Here is a 25,604-nt window from a genome sequence, read left to right as displayed (position 1 = left end):
TTAATGGCTTGTATTCATATATATATATAAATTGAATGCACATTTAGATATTAAATATTTCTTGTGATATATATATATATATATATATATAGTAAAGTATATGTTTAACATATTATGTTATACTGTAGTATTGTAATGATAAAAATAATGGTAGCAAAAATGTAATATTGTTGTATTCATTTTGCTAGTAAACAAAACAAAACAAAAAACTAATATACAGTATAAGTATGCAATGCTATGCATAATGATGTATCAAATACAGTGTAGTCTAACAGACTATATATAGTTATCATGAAATATCCTAAACGATAATAAGTATAGTAATGATTAGAAATAAAATACTACAAAATGAATATACTGTAATGTATACATGTTTATAAAAATGTTTTTTAATTATAAATATTTATAGTCATTCATTAGAAAATATGTATTTCTATATACAGTACATATCGTTTGTAATTTTAGCAAACAATCCAAATGAAGGCTTAAATATACAATTTTCTAATATAGTATATATTATATATATTATTATAATCATATATCATATGTACTTATAATAATAATAATAATCATTATTGTCTCTAAGGGCTTAATAGGTTATAGACTCACCAAAGTATAATAATGTGCATTATAAAATATTTACAGATAGTTGTATAAATTTATATACATTATAATGTATGTCATATTAATCATAAAAATAGTATTATTTTAATTACAAATAAAAACAATATTATGTCGTTAGTATTATTTAGTTCAATAATCAATATAAACATTAATTATTCGGCTAATAATAAAATTATTAACAATTGCTGAACTCATGTCATATACAATAACTTTATATAATATACAGTATATTTAGTATAATATAAATTTATATATATATATATATATATGATATTAAGTCTATAGAGGAGATACTCACTAAATGTTTAAACTAATACAGTATGATGACAATATTTATAATATTGAAAGCATACAATAATAATAATAAAAAATTATATTATATTATAAGTACCTTTCATAATATATATCTACATATAATATATATATATATATATATACTGTATATAACATTAAACAATAGAAAAATATTATTGCTATATTGTTAAACAAAGTCTTATTTATAGCAAACATTAAATTCAAATAATTTTATATTAATCACATAAATTAAATGTTATCTTGTTTTATGTATAAAAACATAAACTATTTCATTAAAGTTAATGTTTTAAGTTTATTATGTTTTAGTCTAAATAAAATTATAAATAAAAATATAATAAATTTTCATCTCTGTATATCTAAATATAATATATATATATAATATAATAATCAAATTATAAAATATTATAAATATGTTTATAATAAAAATTAACAAAAAATTAGTTTATGAACTTATATATGATATCAATTTTTAATATTGTGTGAAATGCAATAATTTAATTTGTTATATATATTTTATTTTTTATATGTTTGTACGATAATTATGTTATCATTTATCTGATGATTAGCTACTCTATCATCTAATGACATGATTTAAAAATAATTCATTGGATTTATCGCTAATTTTGTTCTCATAAATGGTTAAAATAAAGATATTATCAAATAAACAAAATTTAATATAAAAATACAATATTTAAAAATGTTAATGTCTTATTATTATATTTACTTAAATTATTAACCTATTTAATTTCAATAATTGAAGCTGCATTTACAATAATTGTAATTATTATAAAATTAAAATTAATTTTATAATTTCCTTTATTATAAAAAAAACCAATAATTAGTTCGATATTAAAAATGTAATTATTGGCTAATCTCCTAATTAAACAAATTATACAATTCATGCTAATTTATAAATGTAAATAATTTAAATAAAATTAATATTAACAATAGTTATTGTTAATATTAATTTTATCTAATAATAGATAATAAAGAGCTTAAAACGAATGGATGATTAATAAAATAAAATAATAAAAAATGAGTTAAAAATTTCAGATAATACAAAAACTATATTTCTTATCGACATCCAATATAAAAGTAGATTTATAGGTATATATAAATATACAGTTTGTAATATACTGTATAAATAAGTTTAATTTTAAAATAACCAAAAAAGACTTGTTTTTTTAAATTTTAAGTTAAAAAACTTGAATCAAATTTTATATTATTATTAAATTTCTTTTAATGTTTACAGCATATATAACTTAATTATAGAAATGTTTTTAAAAAAATAAATTAAATTTTTAGTAATTGTTTTTTTGCTTTCAACAAATAGGAAAAAGCTAATATATTATATATATATATATAAACTTTAAGGATAGGTTTGAATTTCCTTAGCAACAAATACAGTACAACACAAACATTATAAATACAATTTCTATTTAATTAACAACTTTATTGCCAATAAATTAATTATAGTCACTATCGACTAATGTTGTTTAGTGCATGTGATAATCGTTTTAAACGATATTAGATATAAACATATCATTTAAGTATATTAACTATTATATAACACTGTATTTTTTACAGTATAATAATAATAATGATGATAATAATATTTATTTTATTTGAATGCTATTTTAATTGAATTTAGTATATGATATAATACAATATCTAATAAATAATAGTTATTTGTGATTATAAACAAAAGCTTTGTAAATATGTCTAAATTAAAATGATATTTATTGTTCACAAAATTTTTAAATGTTTCATATAATATAATAGCAAAGTTTCATAACAAAAACTATTAGTTAGTTAATTGGGTTTTAAAAATGAATAATAAAATTTATACGTATTATTACAGTAATTATTATTAGTTTTTAAAAATACATTTTAATTTATATAATATTACTTCAATATGAATCATGTATCTCAATTATATAATATATATATAAATATATTGTAATTGTAAACAAAATTGATAAAACTATTGTTACTTTTGTTTATTGATAAGATTTGCTATAATATTAATAGTGAAAATGTGTTTATTATTTGTTATTTAAAAAAACAGTTTAAACATTCAGTCGACTGAATGATAGATAAGCTGATAATATAGATACTCAGTATACTGTACTCTACTATAATATACAGTATATATACTAAGAAATAAAAATCTTAGAAAAATAACCTTATCTTTTGATTAGATATATTGTCAATGATTTTTGATAAATAGTTTTAGTATATAAATTAAATACAAAAGTAGTTATAAATATAATATTTGTATTTTTGTCGTATTTTTAAAAAATAGTTCCTTATTATAGCAAATAAAAAAAATTTAAATAATAAATAACAACAACAACAGTACAAGACTTGAAAAAATACTTATGAAATCGTATGGATATGAAAAACATCGGTTTGTTGGTCTGACTGAACCAGAATCTCAAGAGTTTACGTGCGGAATATGTTTGGGAATATTCTGTGAGCCGACAGTAGTTCCCTGTTGTCGACAAACCTATTGTTACGGTTGTATTAGTGAATGGCTTAGTAATAAAAACTCGTGTCCTAATGATCGACAGGGATTAACGGCATCGCAATTATATTATCCGCAAAGATTAGTCATTAATCTGTTGGCAAAACTGAAAATTCATTGCAATTTTCAAAGCAATGGCTGTCAGACTGTACTTGACCTGGAAATTCTGGCCTCACATGCGGACAGTTGTCCGTATAATCCCTACCGACGGTGCAGTGTATGTGATGTCCTAATTGTTAAATACATAGACGAAAGTCAACAGTTTAATAGCTTAACATTACAATCGTCTGAATTATCCCATAATTGTATCAATAGTTTGAAAAACTTAAATAAAAGTCTTGAAAATGAAATATCGGAATTGAAATGTGAAATATCGAAACTCAAGAATCACATCAAGAAGTTAGAGGAAAGGCATGTATTAAGTGTTGTCGGCGACACTCAAACCGTGAGTTTCCTATTTATTTATTTTTTTGGATATCATATTTGTGTTTTCACTTTTGGTGTCTCCTATTGTCCACTACTATATCGTTGTCTGTCTTTTCTTTTAATAGTCATTCACTGTTTGTTTTGATAGCCATAGCCTTCGTCATTGACCTTCAATATAATTGATATAATAGAGGCGTTTATGTCTTATTTGTCTCTCACTCACTACTCACTCATTTTATCTCTTTTTTCTCAATGATCTTTCACTCACTCACTCACTCACTCACTCACTCACTCACTCACTCTCATTGCTCTCTAAGTCCACTAAACTGTTTATAGACGTTCATAGATGTGTTGTGTATATAGACATATAGTATATACTGTATATAAAATATAATATGAGTATATATACTGTATTTATATATATATATAAGTGTTTTACTCATTAAAGGATCACATTTGGCAAGTGATGGCTTCCGCCCGAACGAGAATTAGTTATCCAGAAATCACTTACTGTTCACTTCCATCACAACTAAGACTCAAAGCTATCAACAAATCTAAAGAAGCGATTCTAGCCTTTGATTCCTATCAAGAGATCACACAGTTTTTGAGTCAACAATTTAATTGTCAAACAAATAATAATAATAATAATAACGATAATAATATTACAACAACAACTACTACTACTATTACTACTACTAATAATTGTTTAATTAAATGGCAAGTAATAGTACATTCAGTAAATTGTGGTTATCAAACAATTATCACCGCAAACGCATGGATTGTACTCAGATTTGAACAGTTAAGGATTGCCATCTTTACAGACAATATTTTGTTTTAATTAATCAAATAATTATAGTAACAAACATTACAAAATTTATTGCGACCAACTAATTAAGATTACATAAAAACTTATGTTTTATACTAATATTATTAATATATACAAAATAAATTTAATAAATTTTATTATATAAGTTTATATATTAATATATATATATATATATATATATATATATATATATATATATCAGATTATATATGCTTGACATTATAATAATTTATAAATAATAATGATAATAATAAAACTTTAATATTATTTAATAAAAAATTCTGTTCACATAAAGTGAATAAAGAATTAGATAATAAAAAGAGAGATACCATAAGTAAGATAAGTGTCACCAAAAAAAAAGTTAATGAGAAATACTGTATGTCTGTGTGCCTAACGATTCAATATATATATATATAAATAGTGAAGAAGACATTCAGTAATATAATGAAAATAGATTTTTATAAAGAATATACAGTATATACTATATAATAGTATATAAAAAAATGTTGTATAATAAGTACCAGTAGTGGCCATTATTGGCAATGAGTTTGGTCTCAACTGAAAAATATAGCTTTTCATATCCTGTATATGCAATCATCACTAAGTCTCTCAATGTCTGACTTTTGTGATTCATAAATCGTATGACCAGTGCTTAAATATACGGTATATACCAATATATAATGTACAGTATATACTATAGTATGGATAGCTGTAGTGCCAGTGCCCGACACATCATCAATGCTATAAACGTATGGTACAGATTGAGAGAATAGTAATGATGACCCAATGCTATTACAATGCAAACCATAGTTATATATATATTGGGTCATTCAATAAAAGCCTAATCCCTTTACTGTAGCACTGTTACCAATATTATGTATATGTTTTATATATATATAGTATATTATTCTAAACATAGATTACATTTGACCAAATATCCATATATATACAGTAATCGCATAAAATAGTTAATCATTGATAAGATAATATTAAAGGACTTAATGTTTTTTTAGTATTGAGAGTAGTATTGACCACAAGTTCATACATGAAATAGGCGTTTACCCAAATTGTCCACTAATTTGGTTAAACTCTTTTAAAAACAAGACTTAATTATTATTAATTTAGATTAAATATATAAACGATTCCTACAAATACATCAATTATATATATATATAATCTAAAAAACAAATACTATATTATTTATAAATAAAATATTAATCCAATACTAAAATATAGTTAAAGGGTTTTATTTGGAAAATTTAACATTAAGTAAGATTAATGATAAACTTATTTTGAAAATTTAATGAGATTTTCTTTTAAGTTTAAAACCTTTTTGTTGGAAATTAGGAAATATGAAAAATTTGGAAGAAATGATATTTTGTGTTAAAAAAAACATTGGAGTAAAAAGTTTTTCGTTTAAAATAAATGAATGGATTGTATTGAACACAACACACACAACACTATACCTAATATATTGTTAAAGTATTCTAAAAAAACACAGAAAAGAAATACAAGAAAAAAGTTTTTTTAGTTTTAAATTGAATTGAAATGAATGGTCAGCTCTGGTATTACTGTATATATATTGAAAGTTGTCCGCAATCTCTCTCTCTCTCTCTCTCTCTCTCTCTCTCTCTCTCTCTCTCTCTCTCTCTCTCTCTCTCTCTCTCTCTCTCTCTCTCTCTCTCTCTCTCTCTCTCTCTCTCTATACTAATACAGTATTAAAGCCGAAATATATTTCAGACATTATAACGACAGACATTGAGTTACACATTGTGTACGTTATTTGGAGAGTGAGAGAGATTGAGGGGATGTATAAGCAATAGGGAGAGGAAAGACTCTGATTGCAAATTGTAGGGCAAAAAGCCCTAAATGAGAGACTGATGTCTAGCCGGCAACTAACGTGACGTCCATCTGCTCCCTCACTACTAACTCATATATCCATTGCCTCTCAGACTCAGTCACTCTTATACATTGTAATAGCGATGGAGAGCGTTGGCCAACAGTTAGAGTACAGTAATCATTGTCACAACACATCTACACTACACTAAGGCTATGGCTTTTGCTATTTACCAGCAATTGTATCAACACATCAAACAATATAACACATATATCTATAATAAGTGAACTCTCAGAGTAACTACAATTTATGTGACGTTCAAAATGCCTATTAAGTAATATTTCACTGACTTTTAATTTCAAACTCAAATATTGTGCGCCAAAACAAAACAAAATTTAATAATCTATAATATTATGCACTGTTGTTGTTATTGCCAATTATAATACAGTATAAATTTATGTACAGTACAGTATAATGTATATTAAGCACAGTTAGATGATTACTTATATGGTTATACTGTGCAATATATACGGTATATGCCGTGTAAATTCAGAGAATGTGAAAATGTTTTAGTATTGTATATATAAGTTAAATAAAATTAGACTTTTTTCAGACAAATATTACAGTTTATATCTCAATATTTGACAACCAATTCAAGCAAACAAAATGCCTGTCCCTCCAGTTTCCACTTTTTATTAGCACAAACAGTAAAACCACACTACTGTTTAGCATTTTTTCATCAATATATATATATAACACATTTTTGCACTTTTATTATATCTAAACCAAAGATTATATTTAAAGTAATATATGTAGTGCCCATTTGGACAGTCATGTATCGGGCACTACACAGAGAAAAAAGTCAAACTAAATTTACTATATATATATATTTGTGTCTAAATTCAAACACATAACACAACTATTTTCATAATACAATTCATTTTATTTATATAATATGTCAAATATTCTCAATATCTAAGCACTGGTCATACGTACTGTTTGAACAACTATTGGTCTCTTATCAGTTGGACTGAGATTTTTTTGATGATTGCTCGGACACATTCAACTGACACTAAAGTATATATATATATATATATATATATTGTTCAGATATTTGGAAAAAAATTCATTTTATCTACTTTACACCAATCCTTATATTATTATTATTATTAAGTTTATAAATTATATTATTTGACTAAATTTGTATTATATAAATATATTTTCAACATTTATTGAAAAATTATAACAAAAATAAATAAATATAGAAACTGTAAAAGAATAATAATAATATTTTTTTTATATTTATTTATTTGCTATATTAATTTGATGGGAGATTATTTATTAGTAGAATAATTGTTTAAAAGTACAGTTAGTATAGTATAGTATAAACAAACCTATCAAATAATAGCAGAAAGCCTAAGCAATGCTCAGGGATGGCAAATCAATCGATTAAAAGGTCAAGTTTCAGGTAAATATACGTTTATAAATACAATATATATATATATATATATATATAGCTGAGTTATTGTGCCGATCCAATGAAATATAATACTTAATAGCAATCATATTATAACACATTTGTGATGGAAAAGTAAATCTGTTGGGAATATTCACATCACATCATATTTGCTATACGTTTGCCTCTTATATGTCGGTGTCATAGGAATACATATATGAGGCAAATGATTATACTTTTATGTATTTGTAGATTAAACAAAATAAATGAGAGATTATTATTATTATTATTATTATTATTATTATTATTATTATTATTATTATTATTTATTCAATAATGTATTTCGTATACTGTATTATGAATAAAAATGTAATATTGTCATAAAAACTTGGATTATAACTTTAAGTAGTCATTTAAAATAATTTATTATTTAAACTAATATATGATAATATATAAAAATAAACCGACATTTTTTCAATTTAAGAATATAAAAGCTTCTAATTATTTTATTTAATTTCTTGTATATTCATTGATTTAAATAAAATAATATTTATTAAATAAATATTTTATAATATTTTATAATATTTTATTTTTAATAACTATAATTAATTAAAATTTACTGTATTATTAATATTCTTATATAAATAATATTTTTATTCATATTGTATATACAGTGTATAATATACTAGTCATTTAATTCAATTAAAATAATAACAAATTATAGAAATTGTATTTATAATGTTTAGAATAGTCAATATGTTGGTTTAAAATTGTAAAATATGTTTATATTATAATAAAATATTACTGTATAATAAAGTGCAATTAATAACTAATTTGTATGTCTTATTATTCATTAATAATGTAATTAACAAGCATTTGTTTGTTCTCTAAATATATTTTCATTAATTGGCATCAAAAAATTATTGGCAATTTTTTAATTAAAATTAATTAATATAGAACTGGTTGACTATTTTTTTTTTGAATGAAGGCTCAGTTATCTACCAGTGCTCAGTACACTGACAGTACTCTTCAACTTTCACATTGATTCAACACAAATAACTTTTATATTAATCATAAATAAATTATTTTAAATACAGTATTAATATTTTATATTATAAAAAAATCCAATTAATTAGTAATAAAAATCAATAATGTATTAAATAAAACTATTGTGAAAATTAATAAACAAATAAAAAGTCAATTGAAGACTATAAATTGATAGTACAGTAAAAACAACAACAAATTAAAATTAATTGATAAAAAGTAAGGATTTAGAAAATGAAAAAATTTCAATGTCATGTATTATTTGTAAATTTATAATAATATACTGTATAATAGATTAGATTATTGATTGACACTATCAATGATCCAATATTAAACTATGCACTTATGTTATAATATGAAACATTAATATAAAAATTAGAAAATTGATTTAAAGAAAACATCAAAATCAAATACTATACAGTATTAAATAAATAGTAAAACTTTTATTTAACAAATCATTAGAAAAATATTTGTTTAATAAGTATTTATATTTTAGCTTAAATAGCTAATACTGTATTATGAATAGTATTATATTAAAATTATGAAAAAGTAAATGTTGATGAATCCAATGATATTAATAATTTCATAGAAAGTATATCATAATGTTTGGTCATCAATATGTGCTGAGCTTTATATTTATTTACATTTACTACTATATAAATTTATATCATACTGTATACTATACTTTATAAATGTATTGATATTATTAAGTTTTAGGAATTTTGGTTCGTTTGTTAGCTCAAACTAAAGTATATTTTATATATATATATATATATATTTACTATATATTGTACTTTATATTATTAACAAAGTTTGGTTCACTATTACACTATTGGCCTTCTCTTCCCAGTCTATGGTCTCAATTCCCATCAGTGCCTGAACTGGACTACGGGTCCAAACCATCGACGGATTGCATACAATGCAATGCAATCCACTGTTCATTAAATGTAATGCAATGCTAAACACGTTTATATCTATACAGACATACCATTCAATACACAACATAACTAAGCGATTCATCTAAAAGAAGTCCTCTTTTGGATCAAACTTTAATTTATTGCCAAATACTAGTTATGCCATCAGATATACTGTAGTTTACTATGCCTTCAATTCATACCAACTAAATATCTATATATAATATATAGTATTTCCCATACATATTGATATTGAAGTTGATGTCAATTACAAAAAAATAGTAGTAATTGTTAACTAAAATCTAAGAATAGATATTTAATTTAAATATATTCAACAAAATCCAATTTAATAGATAACTCTTTACAATCACTAATACTGTTTATACAGTATATTGTATTAAATAAATCACAAACACTACACAAAAAAAGGATTTTTATTCAAGTCTTACAAATAATGAAATTTTCATTAAATGTAAATCAATTCAATCTATTGATTAAATGTATAAATCAATTCAAAGCTCAATAGAAAAGCGATTTTATATTAGGAATTAATTTAGAAAATAATTTTTCAAAAAATAAGACAAACTTTTAGACATTTCGATAAACAGTACGTTTGCCTATAAAATACATTATAAAATCTATTTTGCATTTTAAAATATTTCCTATATTTTAAACATATATTCAATGAATCGGCGCATGAATTGATGTCAGGTTTGTCTGTTTGGTCCAACCCTTCGACCCAACCTTTGTATTGATATTTGAATACATATTACTTATGCAATGTATATCTCAATGCCTTTCCTTCAATGGTATGCAAAACCAATGCATTCCTTATTCACATCACTTCTTCACTGCAATCAATCAAACGTTTGTTACGCTCGACAGCGCAGGACATCAGTGGTTAACCCATAGATCGAAGCCATTCCTCTTCTATTGCCATCACTTCCAACCAATACTACCATCTCTGACATCACTACTATCACTACCAGTACTACCAATGTTTGGTATTTACTTGACTTTACTTTACTTTACTTTACTTTTGAATAACAATCACTTATGAGAGTTGTCATCGTTTTTAAAGTCAAATTGAAAAATCAGATCAAATGAAAAGCCATTGAAAAGCATTACAACACAAATTCAAACACAAATTCAAACATCTTTTCAAATGTAATTCAATTTAATTCAAAGTCAAAGACAGCGACAAACGCGTCGTTCAAATCAAATCTAATTCAATACACAAAACACTATTAAAAAGTGAATTTATTTTTCACAAACTATTCCCTTATATTCAACTCAACACTCATTTTAATGTTTTTTAACACTATTTTACACTATTTTACACATTTCTACTATAGATTACACAACTTTCCTCCCATTCCTCTCTCTTTCATTCACTTATTCACTCTTTACACTTAATAATCCAAACTTTACTCAACTTTTTTTTATAATACAAATCGACTACCAGTTTATCGTACATTCAATACTACTGCAGTTCCTCTATAGCACCTCCCGTTCCCCTCTCACCCGACCATCAATTTGTCAAAAGTTAATCCTTTTGACGATATTATACACCAATTTATTGCCAATCATTTAACATTTATACACATTTTTATAGAGATTTTTTACAAAAAAATAATGTTTGAATAAATTCAAAAATCATTCAATTATTTATTGACTGACAAATTGTTTGATAAAAACCGCACTCAATGTACTCAAAGTTTCTTTTGTCCCTTTCCTCTCTCAACTCCCGTTCCCTTCAATATTCCTCCCATTTTTGATATTAAAATCCATTAAATCAGAGTCACGTGTCGTCCCTTAGCTGTACAACCATTTGGTTCATTAATCTCTAGTTAAATGTGAACACTCTATGAGTTCACCACATAGTCAGTACCCCTTCCCCTGAAAACCCCATTTATTGAAAAATTCAATATAAAATCTACATTAAAGTTATTTTTATAGCAACTCGTGTCACCCCTCAGTTCAACCATTTAACCGTTTAGTGATATAATTGTCTCATAATTATGTGATAACTATATGTTGTTATATTTTTTTATTACATTTAAAAACCGCTAACTTTAAAATACTTTTAAAATTGATATAAAGTTATAGTATTTTTATATAATATTTAGTTTTTTTATTTTAGCAGTTTTGCTAGTGATTAATATAAGTAATGATTGATAACACATTTTGTAAACCATTATATTATAATCTTTATAATAGTCATACAAATTGCTTTATATCATTTAAAATAATAAAATAGTTATTTAATTATTTCATAAGTGTTTTTACACTTTGTAACAAACATTTGAAATCATTGGTCAGTCAGTGTGTTAATGACAACTTTGACAATAGTTTGTGGTTTTGACCACAAAAATACTAAAATGTTGTAAACAGTGATTGTTAACCAATTAAGCCATCAGTAAATGAAAACTAACACTAAAAACATTACACAACACTTTAGACTATCTCTAAGCCTAACATCGACTCAATAACCGACACTTTTTATATAATACTTACTGTTATTGCTCTCAGTCTTGATCTCATTGTTTCCCAACTTTATTAGCAGTTATCACATAAACTGATGTTATTAACTCATGTCAGCACTTAACACACAGTTACACACACACACACACACACACCTGAATTGAATTATATAATTGTAGTTTAATAATTTTAAAATATTATATTATATAAAATTTTATTGTCGGATATTAATTTAATTAGTTATAATACGCTAAAGAATATAATATGTGATGAAAATAAATTTTGTCATATATATCAAATCAATATAAATATTTCAATTGTATAATAAAAAACACTTTAAAATATGAAATATAATATATAAATGGATTCCAGAATAATAATAATAAAATAAAAATCAAATTTCAGTAATATATAAAAATATATAATATTGTGTCAATACTGTATGTGTAGTCAATTCACATGTTTTCAATCTTAATCAAAATTCTTGAAATGTTTTTTGAATTTTATATAATATTTTTTATGGAAACATATTATTTCCAATAAAATTCAGTTTTATATTATATTATATTCTGTATTTTAACTATAAATTTGAAATTTAAACATCCGATTTGTGGCCAACTGTATTGCGTGTGTTGTACTGAAAACGGTAAGGTTTGCTATTATTGATACCAATACATACATATGTATTGAGTATAAAATATTGACATATATTATGAAAATACAATTTTCGCAATTCAAACAAATAATTGACTTTCGTATCACATTCAGCTCAAAGTCTAGTCATATAATTTCATACATTTTATATATAACTTATTTTCCATACATATATGTATTCAATGATTTCAACATCAGATGTGAGCTCTAAACTGATATATTTGCTGAATATATATTAAGTTTCGGTATCTTTTAACAAAATATAAAATAAATTCAAAACTAGGGATTTGTTACTTAGAGAGAGAGAGAGAGAGAGAGAGAGAGAGAGAGAAGAGAGAGAGAGAGACTGTGAGACACACACACACATGAAAAGCAAACCGCACTCTACGTGTGTATCAATGTATTGATAGCACCGGACATTATGGGCTGTATGTCTGGTGCACTGGCATTGTGTTGATATTCAATATATTCCGTAAAACATATAATAGAAAATAAAATGGGGAATAAAAATAAGCGTAAAAACAGATTTTAAGCAAAAAATTGCATTTAGAGTGTTGTGTGTGAGCTTTGAATAGCATTTTTGGAAATTAAGCGCAAAGTCAGCCATCAAATGCTCATCAAAAATGTATATTACATTACATTTTTGCAAAAGACATTGCAAACTATACTGTGTTTTTTGCTTTATTTCATATATATAACACATTAACCATTAATCTCAACAAAAAAATGAAGTTTTTTTTCGAGGGTAACAAAAAATATTTTTATAAATAAATTATATAGAAAATATATCTCATTGTTTATTTAATTTAAATTTACATTTATAACTAAAATCTGTATATTATAGTAAGTAAATATTTTTTATTATTATTATTTATTTCAATACACATTCTTAAATTATTAATTTAATCAATCAATATATTTCTAAGAAATAATAAACATTATAGTCACTTAATATATAATAATAATATTATTAAGGGTACAGTATGTTACAGTCAACCGTTACATATATATATATATATGTATTGTATAGTATTAATGGTACTTTTGATTTGCGACAATATCTGTAATTTTGATAATTGACACAAATTATCATCTGATAAAAAAAATTGTTTTCTACAAACCCACTCCTATTAACAAAATATCTAGTAGTTCATTGAAATCAATATATAGTATAATAAAAAATATATATTTAGTGATAATAAAGTAATAATAATAATAATAAACAGTTCACATATAGTTTTTTATCATTCAATGTCGACCCCTAAGATAAATCACTTTTGATAATCTCTTGATTGTACTCATTAGATGTATATATCAATATATAAATTAAATATAATAATCAAAAGTTAATGACAATACATATGTAAAATGTCAACAATTTTTTTTGTGCAACATTTATAAATTTTGATTAAATGTTATTGAAAAACAATTTACTTACAATATTTTGTGTGGTTTTAATTTATTAGTAGATAATCATCCAATGAAAGCAATTTCACAAACTTTGATTTTTGTTTATTTTTGTTAGAAATTTAGTAATTCAGTAACTTTATGACCAAAAAATGAAATCTAAATTTTATACAAACATATAATTAGTAAATTAATTAATTATATTTAAATTATATTATTACATAAATTATATACTTTGTAATTTTTAAAAAATATAATAATATATATTTTTTAATTTTATTATTTATATTAATAAACATTAGTAGTAATATTTGTTGGCAACATTTAGTTTATAAATGTATTTATACTGTACTCTATTAGAGTATTTATTTATAAAGTAAGTACAACTTATGTTACATACAATGGAATATCATATCATAAGTGATGGGAAAAATGATAAAAAGGATTGTTTTCGTTAATATATCATTATATAGATATTATGTATATATCGATATATGATAGTTGGGTCCCATTTGGTCAGTCTCTCCAACGACTCTAATTTATACTCAATGAACAAAAAGTTAATTTATTTTGGAAATGAATCTCTCTTCGGAATACTCTCTCTCTCTCTCTCTCTCTCTCTCTCTCTCTCTCTCTCTCTCTCTCTCCTTAAATCTTATATCATATGTGACATAATATAAATATAACACAAAACTAAAGTATTGCAACGTTTATAGATTACATAAAGTATTAATAGTAACTCATTGTATACAATGTTGTTTTATGTGGTGTCAGTGGAAACATATAGAAACAAAGTAAAGCATACAAATAGATGAACAAATGGATTCAAACACATAACTAATGACCAAATACTGTGATATCAACGAAAATAACATACAGTTGAATACAAACCCAGAGAGAGAGAGAGAGAGAGAGAGGACACAGTTATGAGACATCAAATGACAAGACTTAATCACTTGCAATGCAAAGCAAATTCAATGAAAAAATGATATAATAATCATAATATAGTGATTGAGACTAACGAACAATAGCTATGGATTTGGACGCGTGATTGCAATGCAATACCCGTTTACCCATTCAATAGACTGTAAAGGCTTTCAATCACCCGATGATCGCATTATATGATAGGCAAACGTCACAACTAATTCAACCAAAAGTCATATAAACCTGACATTGATTAGTACAACCAGTTTTGGGGCCAATTCCTTAACACAATCGCTTATATACTATTGTACCCATACTTAATGATTATTAGTGTATTTCCTATCATTTTTATGCTCTTTTACTAATTTTGTTACACATAATATTCACTTATTTTTATTACTCTGTGATATTTTATACATTTCTATCATTTTTATTATCTTTAATTATAGTCGACAAAATATTTCGGTTGTCCAATATATGCCATAGATTATCTTATACACTATACACTAATATTATTATTATTATTCATTGATCATATATAAGATAAAAAATACAAATGTAATGTACTTATGTTGTGAATTGTAAATAAAAATAAAATTAATTAAATTAAAATATTAAATGTAATTATTTTGTATAATTGATTCCTAAACTTTTGTGTCAGTATTTAATTTATATACTGTATTAACACTGTATATGTACTTAATATAAATACTAACTGTATATAAATTTATATATTATTAGATACAAAAATATACAAATTAAAATAATAATAATAATGTTGTTTTTCTAAAATATATTATGTATAAAGTAGCATTATAAAAAATTATTATTATTTAACTATTATTTATGATTATAAATTCATAAAATAGTGATTTTATAGCTTATTTATTTACGAATAAAACTACAATAATCAATTTGTCTCAATTAACTAAGTTGTAATTATTTTTTTTTAATATTTAAAATAAAACTATATATAAGTTGAATATTTTTATCAACAAATAATATTGATTATTATAATTTCTTGTCCCTTAAAATAATATACAAATTCTATAGGAAATTATATAAATGAATAAACGGTTAAATATTGATTAATTTGTTTGGGTGTCAGTGAGTAATAGTGATTATAAATAAATAATATCTCATTAGGTATTTCTGACTCTGTTTTTGCGATAAGTAGTGAAATACAGTTCTTTTCACAAACACATTAAATACTATGGAATGGAAATACTGTATAGATTTAGCTATCGGTGCCAATCAAAAGCTAAAGTCACGTACAGCTCATTACGTAAAACTAAGTATCATAAACATCATTAACTGACTGATGCATTGTTATGTATGTGTTGTGCAAGTATTGCACGTCTTATTAAAAGAGGAGAGAAGAGAGAGAGAGAGAGAGAGAGAGAGAGAGAGAGAGAGAGAGAGAGAGAGAGAGAGAGAGAGAGAGAGAGAGAGGACAGCGACCTGTTTTGCACTTGTCGTCAATGAAGGTGTCATTCAGTGTGTCTATTGATAAACAATTCAGTATTTTTATTGCAATGAAACAATGCTTTTGATGTGCCGTTGATGATGATTGAGCACAGTCTCTCTCTCTCTCTCTCTCTCTCTCTCTCTCTCTCTCTCTCTCTCTCAGTGTTGTTGTATTTAGTGAACCCAATGTCCACTTATCACGTCTCGTCTCAATCTCGTCAGTCCAGAGACAGAAAATCCCTGTTCTTGAAGAGTACGGTTTCGAGAGAAGAACGGTTAGCTCGTTGAAGAAGTCTATGGTTTTGGTCAGTTCGTTGATAAAAACATTGTTTACAGCGTATAATGCATTGAAAAGTGTAGTTTTTATCAGTAAAAGCTTATTTGGCTATTATTTGAAGTCAACTGAAAAGCATTAGTACTGTATATCGAGTATAAGCACTGGATGTCTGAATGTTATGATCAGTAATCAAGTGCTGTTGGATTCACTATATATATATATAATAAATATAATATAAGTATATAACTTATACAGTATAGTATATATATATATATATATATATTTGTCATTTGTCTTAATTAACGGTTAACGGGTTAGTACACAACACGACTATCATATACTGTCACTTTTGACAATATTATATTATATTTCATTTATTTGTAAATAATTTTATATAATGTATATATAGAGTATAATATACAGTATTTTTGTTTAATATTAATATAATTTAATACCGATATAAAATTAATAATTTAATATTTTGATTTTGTAAATAATTTTCTGTGCTTTTAATAAATATAAGTATATTTGATTTTCAATGCAATTAGCTATCGATATGAAATATTTATAAATGTATACATTGAAAACCATTAATTTCATAAATAATTACTAAATATTTTTACTTTTATTTTTATACGAAAATAAATCAAACCAAAAATTTTAGTCATTATTTTTTTCTTCTCAATCATTACAAGCAATCATTTTAATAAAATATTTATTTATGTATCATTTGGACGATAGTATAGGAAATAATTGATCTTAAAATCAAAGGTAAATCATATATATATATATTGGGAGACAAACAATGGATGGCTTATAGTTATAGACAGAGAATAATGAAATGGAAACATAAGTAAAGCCCTCTAAACGAGACATTGTTTTTGTTGGTTCTCCTAAATAATGATAGAATTAGTCTGTGATTGTCATAATGTTTTATTGCTATAACTATACACATTTGTAGACCGTTGACCATATATATAGTATATACTGTATATATATATATGCTATAACTATTATGACAATATATCTACTGTATGTATATATCAATATATAGCATATAATACAATAGCAATGTGTATAAAGAGAGAGAGAGAGAGAGAGAGAGAGAGAGAGAGAGAGAGAGAGAGAGAGAGTAAAACCCATTTTCTTAGAGAATACAATCATATGTAATACATATACTAAACACACATTTATATATATATATAAATTTATATATATATATATGAAAGTCGAGTATAATATAAGTAGTGATCCTCTCATTAATCTTACTTTAGTATTAGTAAATCTTTGGTCATTTCATTGATACCTGCATTTCTCATAGTGTGCCAAATATATATATATATATATATATATGTGATCCAAACATTGGCATACAATAGCACACAACTGTATTGCCTGGTTTGAGAAATTGCAGATTATTTTATATTACACATACGCCAAACTCATTTTTAGCATTACAATTGACTCATAAGGCTCAGTAAGATATATATATATATATATATATATATATTATATAATATGTGAGCTCTCTATGTGTGTGTCCATCTATGAAAAGACCAACACTGGATGTGTCCTATTATATGACAGCAACGAAAGGATAGGATAGCCAACACATAGTGAAAGTATAATATAATACAATATAAATAGGAATACATTTATAAAAAATGAAAAATAAGAAGAAAAAAGATAAAGAGTAGGCTTTACATAAAACATATGATAAAATGTCCGGATTTGTTGTGATGGCATACACTGTGTGCCACACATACAGTATACTCTATTATACCATACAATCTTAATATTATATATATATATATATATATATAACGTCCACCATATGCTCTATTCTCTATATGTTTCACTCATTCACTCTACATCCCTGTCCACTCACTCACAATACTCGCTCCAATACTTCTCGCATTTCACTATATTTTAACTGTAATCGCAATATTTTATACGACTCTCTCTCTCTCTCTCTCTCTCTCTCTCTCTCTCTCTCTTCATACTCATTCACTTATTCAATGTCTCACTCATTACTCTGGTTTATAGTTCACAATAAAAAAATAAAAGTACTCAAAATAATATAATATAATATAATATATGAGCTGTGATTTTGAACAAATATATAAAATTTAGTGCATTGGCTCACAAACACACACACATACAGTACACCACATCATACGTATGTCAGCTTATGATATGATATCTAAAAATGTGATGAAAATACTTTTTTTTGTTATAATAATAACAGATCAAAAATACCAGTAAAAGAAATACACATTTATTTTCTCACACAATATATTATAAAAAAATATTTTGTTTTTAAAATAAAAAATAATAATAATTTCCTTCAATTTATTTCTGCTTTCATGAATCCTAAAAATTCAAATATATTTTTCATGAAAAACAATAAATTACTAAAATTTGAAATCTTTTAATACGTATAATAAATAATATTTCATACGAGTTGTTTATTTTTATATTATTTATTATAATAATTTATTTAAATAACATTAAATAGTTTTACTGTCGATAGAGTATTAAATTATAATAATTTAGTTATTTAAGATATATTAAATAAAATTTATTAAAATAAAACAAGTACTGTATTATATTCAACAACAAAAAATAAGTTAAACAAACTAATCAAAGATTTTAATAATTCACTAATTAATTTTGTTTTATTTTTATGATGTTATAACTATTTATATAATATTTACTATATTTTTATGAATTATGAAATATTAGATCCATATATAAATTTATATATTGATATATATAAATAAATAGTACATAAATAAATAAATTTATATGTAGATTGAATAATGAGAGTCAAGACATGTATTAGACATAGTAGTAGTAATAATACAGTAATAATAATAATAATAATAATATCGTAATTTCATATAATTTTATATTCAGGTCTCGCATTGAATGTCATGTTTATCGGCAAATCAGTTATTCCGATATTGATATCAACCAATACTTGTCTGGTGTGTTGTTTTTGGCAAACATTTATGTGCTATTTCTTTGAAAGCCTGAACCCCAGCACATGAATCTCAGTGTTTGCCTAATCATCCTTTCAATCCTAAAAATGTCGATCTCATTGCTAACTCATTGCTAACTCTCTCTTAGAGCTGTTTGTTCCTCCTATCAGACTATATATGCATACATTGCATGTCTATAGTCCCCCCCTTCAACACAATCTATGCCTAATATAAATAACAGCAATCAATCAATTGCTATGTTGTTGTAATCTCACTCAATATCCTAATATTTGTGGCATTTCAGAGAACTGGACAAACTTAATACTTGTGCAAAAATATTACTAAACATATATTTATATATATATACTGTATATTTATATAAATATATGACTACCCATAGACTTGGATGGGGTTATTATTTAGATAGAGATAAATAGCACAAAAGTAAACCAAATGTGTAAATCAAAGCAAATGCCTTAAGTATACATAATTTAGTAGTTTTGGGAATATATATCGTATATATCACTGAAACAAAATTCACAAATCAATGACTTAATGTCAAATATATATATATATATATATATATATATATATATAGTATAATAATAATACTCATTAAATATTATAAGACATTTATTTGAAACATCGCAACCATTCATATATTTTGATAATTTGTTTTATTACAATATATAGTAATATATATTAAAGAAAATAATGTTTTCCAACTAAAAATAGTTATATATAGTAAATGGATGAATGAAAGTAAGTGAGAGTGTCTTAATTGATTTCCAGTTGCAATTGATTTGTCTAAAAACCTAAAACCAAAAACAATGAGAAACGAGCAGTAAATAAGTGAAAACATCAAAATGTGTTGTAAAGCAAATCATCTTTTATTAAATGATAATTAGATACAAAACATAAGACATAAGGAATTGACTTTCAATATAACAGACAAATTAGTTCAATGCTAGTGAATAAAGTCTATGATATAAAGCATAACAAACTATAATATAAAAGAAAGTAAAGAGTGAAAATCAAATGCAATTTCCCATTCAATTACTATTAATGTCTGCGTTTGATCCCTGGCCTCACTGTTTGCATCAAAAGCAGTGTCAACTTATGCACAATCATTATCATAGATGAAAGCCTAAGTGCCAACAAAAACACACATTTCGTGACATATCTGGTATCGCTTTGCTAAGAGTTTTTCATTTTAATTATTGTCTTACATTTACATCAAAGTTAACACTGAAAGTGTAAGTTTCGTATTTTAATAGATAATATCATTATATAAAGTAATACATGTTTATCATTCAAATAGTTTAATACATGCCAACAACTTGAATAAAATTCTATATATTTTTGTTAAATCTTAGTATTATTAAAATTATTAATTTAATTATTATAAATATTTAATAATAATTAATTAATTGTAAATATAATATTGAATGATTTTATCATTTATTTCTAAAGTTTTCTATATTTTTGTAGACGTATATTACAGTACTGTAGTGTAAGTAATATATTTATAGATTATAATTTGAGATCAAGTTTGTAATTATACATTATATTGCAAATACTATTTTGTGAATGTAGTACAACAACAACAACAACAACAACAACAACAACCCGTTGAGTAAAACTAGAAAATTAACGTTTGATTACAGCCTTACTTTGCTTTTAGTATAACAGCTGTTGATGTGTTCACGCATTACATGCACTCCACTCATAGTATTTGGTCTGCAATTACTCCTTCCCTCTCATCATCCCTTCATCCCCGGCCTCAACACTCGCTTACACCTCTCAATTGAGTTCACAAACTAAACACAATTCAAGTCTTCAAACAACATAAATATTGTCAGAAAGAGAGAAAGAAAGAAAGAGAGAGAGAGATTTATTACTCTTGATATTTCATAATATATTTAAATAATAATTATTTATTAATGGGTTTTAGTTATTTTTTATTATTATTTGACTTTAAATATAGTAAATAATACTACATTAATAATAAATTATTCTTAAACTATTAAACAGTTTTTTATAAAATCAAAAAATAAAATAAAATAAATATTAATTATATAATATATTATGAATAGCGAGTATAGACAGTAGCACTGAGAGAGAGAGAAAGAAAAGTTTTAGTCAAAAGCATTGATAAGTATTGAACGGCATATGAATTGAGGGAAAAGTTTTTGTTGGAAACAGAGGGTTAGGCCATAATTTGTTGGTTCCCTAATATTATGTACTATAATATTAAATACTGATTTCAAATCAACAATGAATGGCACAAATTTAATACATGTAATCGCTGTCTGACGCAAATGTGTTGCTTTAATCATAAGGTTAAGGGTTTGTTAAAAGGGATGTTACTGTAATATGAATGTGAAATAACAACAAAAATATTATTATATATTAAGTATATATAATTGTTTGTATTATTACTATTATCATTAAATATTATAAATATTTAATATTTAATAATACTTATTTATAATTATTTATATATTTACTATAATAAATACAAATCAATACTTTTAATATAATGAAAATAAAAAGAAATATTTTATTACATAACATCCCAATCGATGGGTTAAGAAATAGAAAACCAATAAAAAAAAGTAAATTAAACTTTTCTTAAATCCAAAGTAATAGTTGAGACACATATTGAAGTGAATGAATGAATGAAAAAAGTAATAAGAGATGGGATATAAAAATAGTGTTTCTCTTATACTGTATGTTCAAACTCATTGTATAACTATTTCGTATCACAATTGCTCTCTCTCTCTCTCTCTCTCTCTCTCTCTCTCTCTTTCTCTCTCGTTATCCGTTCCCGAGAGATGTTTTGCCCACATATGTGATCACAAAAAATATACAGAACTTTCTTATTCTTGAATCCATAGCCAGCAATAGCACCGGTGGTTCTGAATTCTCTGCATTTTGTTGTATATATACTGTATATATGACAATATACAGTATATGGCATTGCATTTTCAATTTAGTTAGACTACCGATTCATTCAACCAATGCATCACTACTTTTGCTTTTTATTTGCTTTTCATTTTATAATAATTTAGACTATAATTTAAGAGAAAAACACTTATATTATGAACTCGTGTTTCTTCGCAGATAAATATTGTATACAATATATATATAGATATAACTATTGAACACTTTATATGATTCCTAACACTAAAGCTTATTAAATATACTGTAGTTGTTATTAAAATAAATTATATAAAATAATAATAATATTTTCAAGAATAAAATAAATCATATTTATATAAATAAAAATAAAATTTAGCTTAAATTTTATTATGTTTAAAAAACAAATTATGATAATTGTTTAAATTATAAGTATAACAAAGAATTCAAAAATATCTCAATTCTGTGGTAATTGTTATAAACTTTTTTTTCGCTATAATATTATTTATATACTGTACCATAATTTATAACATTGGCAATTAAGTTAAACACCAATTTGTGATCTTAAATAATTGTTATTACTGTATAGTACAGTACGTATATACAATTCAGTATATAGTTTGGTACAGTATTTACTTTATATACAATACTGTATATAAAGTGTTATGAAATAAAAGCAAAGTTAAAGAGAATTTAGTATTGAATCCCAGTGTTTGTGAGGAAATATCTGTGATATGTATTAACTTATTTGCGTTAATTCGCTGCGAATCACTGTTTTTGTCTATAGTTTTGCCTTCAAATACACTAACCGTATGACTAAATCTAAGTTCTTGGTGTTTGTCTCGTGAGGCCAATTGCTAACTAACTGTGCGCTCTCTGTTCACATATTACTAGTTGTAGTAGTAGTAGTACTACTACTACTACTGAAAATCTTATGTTATACAAGAAAAACTAAAAGTGTGAGACAAATGAAACACAATAACTAACAAATGGTATGTTTTATAACAATTCATTTGGTAGCACACAATACAACTTAATAAATGAAAAAGTATGCAAAAATGAGATTAAAGACCAAACAACGGCACCAATCGATTGTATTAGTGGGTGACTCTCTAGACAGACAATCACACACACACTCACTATTCACTCACTCACTCACTCACTCACTCACTGACGGCTGAGTCAAACATTCATTAGTGACCCAAACGTTACACAAATAAATGATATTTAATTGTATTGTGAATATGCAGTGACCACTAAAATGCATAGTAAAATGTAATAATGTTTGGGTAAAATCTTTAATGTATTTATATTACTTTAGTATAAAAACAAGATATTTGGTTCTGTGTAATACAGTAGTCAATAATAATGTATAGTATATTATAACTTAAACTCTATGTATTAAAGGTGTTAACTAATAGTAAACAAATTTATTTATAGATAACTTTTGAATATTTAAATAATTTATCTAACATGTCTGGGATTATATAATGAAAATGAACTATTATTGAAATAATTAATAAAAAAAATTAATTTTTGTAATGATAATTAACAATATTATAAAATAAAATTTCATGATATATATGCATAAATATAAATATATAATTAATAAATTTGCAAAAATAGTATTTAAATATGAATAATATTTTTAACTAATATTATAAAACTAAATGCCATTTAATAATAGTTAAATTGAACCTATATTTTACTTACAGTACTACATATAACAGTGCCATTCAATTCAGTCTATTTCTTAACCTGTCTTTCTTTAACAGTCGGCTGTTGTGTTGTATAAATACATGTGAAGAATATATATATATATACTATATATTGCTATTATATAGCAAAAGAAATAGAATATAATAGAGAGGAAAGAGACAGATAGACTGACTGACAGACTGAATGAGAGAGAGAGAGAGAGAGAGAGAGAGAGCTAACAGTGCATTCATATGTATGCGGCAACTGAGCACTTGGTTTATTCATTCACATTACATATACGGCTTCATACATACTGTATATATATTGTATATTTATATATACCATCATATAATACATGTATGCGAAAGAGTGGGCGCATGCTTTGCCTGACTATAAGACACACACAAGTGGTGAATATCGAGAGCACATCCTAACTGAAGACATCGGTGCCGTATCGCACCAGTAGTACTGCATAACCACCACATATGATAACAATTCAATTCAACTTTATTTTTCAAGAGTTTAAATGTTTAAGTCATTTATGATAATTCCTATGATTTCTATTTCTTCTATATATATATAATATTTTGCTTTTCAAATGACATACATTTTTTCAATAAATAGTAGGAAAATCAAAATAATGTTTATATAAATAACAAAATATACACTAAAATCAGTATTACTTACAGTTTTAATGTTTGCCTTATTATACGGTTATTTCAGATGAAAACTTATATACTTTAGATCAAATCGTTATATATATAAATAAGTCATCAATTTATATATCAAATACATAAAAACAGAAACTATAAGATGGT

The 25,604-nt window shown here is 24.3% G+C and overlaps 2 protein-coding genes across 2 annotated transcripts in view; one reads left to right on the top strand and one right to left on the bottom strand.

The window, feature by feature from the left end:
* LOC128964857 (POU domain protein 2-like) overlaps nucleotides 1-14,651 on the bottom strand; it is a 57,283-nt gene extending 42,632 nt beyond the window's left edge. The window contains exon 1 of the mRNA XM_054311508.1: nucleotides 14,546-14,651. The gene's annotated coding sequence lies outside the window, so the exon portion shown is untranslated. The remainder of the gene's footprint in view (nucleotides 1-14,545) is intronic.
* On the top strand, nucleotides 3,321-6,766 carry LOC128964708 (E3 ubiquitin-protein ligase NRDP1-like). The gene is made up of 2 exons (XM_054311344.1): nucleotides 3,321-3,911; nucleotides 6,671-6,766. The coding sequence occupies exons 1-2, from the start codon at nucleotides 3,321-3,323 to the stop codon at nucleotides 6,764-6,766; spliced, it is 687 nt and encodes a 228-aa protein (XP_054167319.1).
* Nucleotides 14,652-25,604: the final 10,953 nt, after the last annotated feature.

This window comes from Oppia nitens, unplaced genomic scaffold (genome assembly GCF_028296485.1).
Source record: "Oppia nitens isolate AA-2021 unplaced genomic scaffold, nextdenovo-longstitch-racon4-pilon3 scaffold9_pilon_pilon_pilon, whole genome shotgun sequence".
Taxonomy (NCBI): Eukaryota; Metazoa; Arthropoda; class Arachnida; order Sarcoptiformes; family Oppiidae; genus Oppia; species Oppia nitens.
Note: the sequence above shows the minus strand (reverse complement) of the source record. Positions and strands in the feature narration are given on the sequence as shown.

Coding starts and splice junctions, on each gene's coding strand:
- LOC128964708 (XM_054311344.1), top strand. CDS start 3,321: ATGAAATCGTATGGATATGAAAAACATCGGTTTGTTGGTCTGACTGAA. Junction 3,912..6,670: donor TTGTCGGCGACACTCAAACC/GTGAGTTTCCTA, acceptor ATTGCCTCTCAG/ACTCAGTCACTCTTATACAT.